Raw genomic sequence first — 5,631 nt, 5'->3', positions numbered from 1 at the left:
TCTGCGAAGAGAACAATTCTCTTTCCAGTTCCATCAAAAGACTTCCGCAGTTCTAAAATTTCATCCCAAGATTAGCCATTCTAATGGATCTGGTGCTCACAGAGGTGATGACATTACTTACAGGCTTAAAATTTAGCATATATTTCAAAACATTGCTGTGAATACATGAATTGATATTTGTAGTAACAAGTCATACATCTTATTATTGTGCTTACTTGTTATTAATACAAGAATTTATTGGCTGAATCTTGATGCCAAGAAACCAGTCTGATTTGACATAAGGTCTTGTAACACACAGCACAACTCCCACTATCTGGGAATGAAACAAGGGATTGTGTACGTTCACCAAGGGGTGAATGCACTTCCACTGAGATCCATGCAAAGAACTTCCAAATCCCAGCATCGAGATTATCCATCCAAAGCAGTAGCATATTCAGTGACTGAGAATTTCACAGTTCTCCAGAAAACAAAAGGTATGATGTCCTACAGGACAAACTGTAGTCAATAGCCACTTGCCTTCAAAATGGTAGGAATACTACTCACATTACATCCATGTCAGCACTTTGTTTTTAGAAGACTGGGTTTCATTATATTGCATTAATTTGCACAGTAGGCTCATCTTGTTTCATACTGAATGCTGGTGAGTTTAGGAGTTTCACAGTATATTGCAGACTGGCTTTTAAAGACAACAATAAATAGCATAAATAAATATCTGGATAAGAATACAGCTTTTGAAGCCATAGGGAGAGCACAAGTGTTTCTATAACCTTTCAGTGGAGTTTCCCATTTTAGAAATTTAACTACATTACTCTTACAACCTTCTGTGTTTTTATTCCAGCCTGGGGTAAAAAAAAAAAAGAAATCTGACAAGTCACCTTATCTTTTGCTAAATGTTTATCATTGATCGTCTGTTATTCCCTTACTTCAGCAACATTTTTATCTGCAAGTTTAATCTTAACTACTTGATCAACTACTTTGCTTGATCAGAGTTTTATACATAATGTAAGTGGAAGTTTTTCCAGTTAAATTTTTTTTTTCTTCAATAGAAGGTGTGATTTGTAACATTTTGACCTGAAAAATCAAGCTGATTGGCTTTCACTTGATATCAAAACATATCCAGACATTTATGTCATTAAACCAACCTTGTACATATGAATATACATAGCAATCAGATATTTAAGTTTTAGTTGAAAGAAAAAAGTAATAAAATCAAATGACACATGTTGAAAGCAGACATTTTAAACAATCATGACAATAATCACATTTTCATATTTGCTATCAGAGCAAAGTTAATACTTAAGACTATTTATATATTCAAATTTTGATAGCAACTGTTGCTCTTAAGAGTGCATTTGTTTATACCTGTCACATAAAATATTTTCAAAAACCAAAAGTCATTAGCTTAATGAGTTAAATGGTTGAATATGTCAGCCTGATAACTTATTTACTGAATTTCAGCATATTTATTTCAGAAAATTAACTGTTTGGTTGGGGTTTTTTTTTTTTCCACATTCATGAGTTGTAACAGCAAATTGTCCAGCTACAATTAAAGTTCAACAGATCTTTATAGAATTAGGGACAAATTCACAATTATTCGGGGAATTATATGAGAGAAATTGCTAAAATTTCTCAACAAGCTGTCTCTAGAAATCCATTATTGCCAGCTGAATTCAATGCATGAGTCTGATGTAATCAAACGCCTATGTAAAATTGTGTTTATCTCTGTGTCAGTATAATACTGCTTACAGCCTTGGTTCAGGTTGAGAATATTTGAGACATAAAGAGACTTAAGGACATGCTGCATTTAAATACACTCAAAAATTGGACGAATCTGGGCTTTCATTACTAAGGTTGTTAATCTTTTCTATATCTAACTTCTTTATTCTTCAGAGGGTAAGAACAGATACTAACTGTGTGAAAGTAACTTAATGGTGCTATTTGTTAGGAAACATCTTATTTTTAGAAACAAAAGACTTCCTACTATTATAATACCTTTTAAAAACTCTATTTCTAGGTTCATCACCCTTAAAAAGGAGTGCAATTGATCACACTGGAATAATGGTTGGTATTGAACTTCACTGTATTCTTAAAGTGTAAGATAACCCACAAAAAACTTTACTGTCTTTTGAAATATTACACACATTTCTGACTGGAACAGCAAATTATGTTCTTAAAGATCTCTCTGGCATTTAAAAGTTGTGTCCTCATTTTCCAAATAGGTTAAACAGCAAATGTAATGTTAAAAATAATTTTTAAAAAAGTGTTAAAAATGACTAATTTACATGTAAGACTGGGACATATTTCACAGAGAATGTGGAAAACCTTGTTTAAAAATTATAGTAAACAATCAAATATTCTTCAGTGCACATAATTAGTATGTACATTATAATTTAAAACTGAGTATTGATGACTGCTGCTGCTGATCTTTTAAAATCTCTCACAAAATATAAATAGGATAGCCAAGAGAGGATAGCTGGTAAACCACGACATAAGGTTCTCTTTTCCTTTTTTTCCTCTTTTCCTTTCCTCTCCACTTGAACTGAAGTTTCTTCTGGCTTCTTCAAAAAAAGTACACACACACACACATACAGACACACAAATTAATTCCAAAACCATTTTTCTAAATTTCCAATGGACTTGTATTCCTGGTGTCTTTTCACATGATCACAAGCAAGACATGCATGTGATTCCCAGAACCTAGGAAGATGCACTGAGAAATCCTTCTTCCAGTTGAAATAACTAAGGTACATCTTGTTATTTTTGTCAAGCATCAGAAGATATTCTGCCAGCTCTCTGGGGGAGAGAAAATCTTCCACATGTATGAAAGAGTCTGCTGGAATGTAATTCTCATAGTTTTCTCTAGACGGGCCCAGTACAACTGGTACTGATCCAGCCAGAAGAGCATTGTAAAGTTTCTCAGTAATGTAATCTTTGTGGATTGAATTTTCAAATGAAAGGTAGAATTTGCAAGTGGAGATAGTTGGAATCAAGTTTTTATCATTGACGTAGTCTCCGAAGGCTTGCCCGTAGGTATGGATTTCAATGTATTTGCTAAGCTCGTTGTAATACTTGACTCGAGCATGCTCAGGGTTCCAGTTACTTACAACCCAACAGACCAAGTTTTCCTTACTTGGCACTTCAAATGTAAAGGAACTTGTACTGACCATCATGAAGCCATAAGGCACCTGGATATCTGAATCACGTCGATAAGTCAGGGTCAGGTTAAAGAGGTGTTCAATGCCACTCTTTTGTGGTGTATGGGTTGGAGACTCCAAGTTCATCCAAATCCACTTCTGGAATGGTGGCCTGGCTTGCTGAGGTAAATTAGTGAGATCCCAGCTAATGTCCCTGTGATGAATGAGAACAGCATGGGATCTGTTATATAGTGAGCGATCAATAGTCAGATGGCACCCGTGGATATTGAACATTGTTTGGCAGGATGTTAGATCGAATGTCTGACCAAATGGCCAAACCCAGATCAAAATAGTAGTCTCATTAAGATTATCAGTTTTGGAAGAAAAGAAGCTCTTCATTTTCAAAACTGAGCTGGCTGATTCTATAGGACCAGAGATCCAGCTATTTGTTGGCTTGATATAAATTAGTATAAATGCCATGAAACAACCAAGGACAATGAAGATAATAAAAAATGGTCGGAAAATTCCTTTAGATGTCGATGTCATAGTTTGTTCTGAGAAAAAAAAGAGGAAAAGAAAGAGAGAAAATGACATCAGGTATTAAATTACAAATATATGTCCTGTTAAAGCAAGCAGACATCAGACATCAAAATGGATGGAACTTCAGTATCATTGAGCTGTAACCTCAGAAATTTCCTTTGAGTGGAGAGGGTACGGGTTCTTGCATGCTATTCATGACATAGTATTAGATAATGCTGTATTTCTCCTCTTCATATTAAAAGCTATTTGACATAAATTAAAAGCATGATTTAAATGCATCTCATACTTGATATAAATCACTATATATCTTGAATTGTTTTTTTTTTTCTTGGAACCTAGGCCAAGAGTTTAACAGACATACAAGAGAGACAAAATTACCCTTTGATTCTGTCCTTTTGTCTGTGTAAGAAATAACATGCTTCAGATTTGGTCCATCCGTATTTGTGTGTATATACGTATGGAGGATATAGTGTTAGAGCAATAAAAAAGGAAGGGAATGGAACTTTAATTCTATAATCAGTAAGACTATTAGAAAAATCATTAATGCTTGATGGCTATATGAGGATGAACATCCATGCCTTCTCCAGAGGACTCCTAAAATAGCTAGGGAAGGAAAGCAGCAACAGAAGTTCTCAGCTCCTGTAGTGTCATATGCAGCCTCACATAATTCCCACATAAAGAAAAATGAGTAAAAAGATGTCCTTAAATATTTGATCATGTTTTAATGTCACAGTCTTGTGTTACAAATTAGGAAAATTAGAGATATGCTGCATCTTTGTGAGGTACAATTTTTTCCACGGGGAAAAACAGATGAGGAATTCATGTAGCCTCCTTTGTCCTCTCTCTGATTGTCTCGTCCTGAGAAAAGGCATAAATCTCTTTCCAGAACTTCTCTTCCATATGGTTCTCATGAAATCTAGTAGAGTTAGGGGTTGCTTATGGCTAACCTTTTCTCCTGAATGTAGCCCTAGAATTCAGAGGTGTTCTACAAATAAAAACAGTTAACCATGTAAAGAGCACTATGACATACAAGCAAAAAGGAGTGGAAGTTAGTTACCAAAAATAAGTGTTCTGAATATACTGGTCTACTGTAGAAGGGTTAGTCTACAGTGCATTTCAATGGCTACAAAATTTGTCTGGCTTTTTTTTTAATGCATATTTTTCAAATATTTAGGGTTTTGTTATCTTTACTAGCTAGCTCCACAAAAATTTTTATAAAAATCCCACCCCTAAATATGTACTTAAAATATATTCTATATAAACGAATAAACTAAAAAAAAAAAAGTTCAGAGTCACAGAAAGTAGAAAGAGAATTTCAGGCCTTTTAAGCCAGCTTCATAGCTCATCTCCTCTAACCTGTGGAATATGTAGTTAAATTCAGAATTCAAAGAGATGGTAGAATGTGATTCAGAGGTCCACTAATGCAACATAATTTTGCTGCTTTGTGAGTTTAAAAACTGATGTGTGAGTGTAGCACTGCAGTTACAACAAAAATGTTTTCACGTTCATTGTTGAGGAAAGGAAAAAGGAGGGAGCATCATGCTTAGCTTTAACATTATATCTTGAGAAAAAAGGAATTTGCCACAATGTCTTCCTTGTTTTGAGAAGGCAGATGATCTTAATTCTGATTTTAGTTATTGTGGTGGGTTAACCTCAGCTGGCTGTCAGATACGCAGCCAGCCACTCTGTCTCTCCTCCTCCTCCTCACCAGGACATAGAAAAGAAAATAAGATAAAATTCTCATGAGTTGTGGTGAGGACAAGGAGATCACTTACCAATTACTGTTACAGGCAAAACAGACTCATCTTGGGGAAAATTAAAGTAATTTATTGTCAATTAAAATAGATTTGGACAGTAAGAAACAAAGACAAAAGTTAAAATAATGCCTTTCTCCCCAACTTCTTCCCAGGTTGAACTTCCTCCTTCATTCCTAACTCCTCTATCTCTTCCCTGTCCC

The 5,631-nt window shown here is 34.8% G+C and overlaps 1 protein-coding gene across 1 annotated transcript; it reads right to left on the bottom strand.

The window, feature by feature from the left end:
- Window positions 1–2,572: 2,572 nt before the first annotated feature.
- Window positions 2,573–3,683, bottom strand: FUT9 (fucosyltransferase 9). The gene has a single exon (XM_010121291.2). The coding sequence runs from the start codon at window positions 3,678–3,680 to the stop codon at window positions 2,601–2,603; it is 1,080 nt and encodes a 359-aa protein (XP_010119593.1). The 5' UTR covers window positions 3,681–3,683; the 3' UTR covers window positions 2,573–2,600.
- Window positions 3,684–5,631: the final 1,948 nt, after the last annotated feature.

The sequence above is a fragment of the Chlamydotis macqueenii genome, chromosome 3 (assembly GCF_036417535.1).
Source record: "Chlamydotis macqueenii isolate bChlMac1 chromosome 3, bChlMac1.mat, whole genome shotgun sequence".
Taxonomy (NCBI): Eukaryota; Metazoa; Chordata; class Aves; order Otidiformes; family Otididae; genus Chlamydotis; species Chlamydotis macqueenii.
The sequence above is the reverse complement of the archived record's forward strand: the minus strand, read 5'-3'. Positions and strand labels throughout refer to the sequence as shown.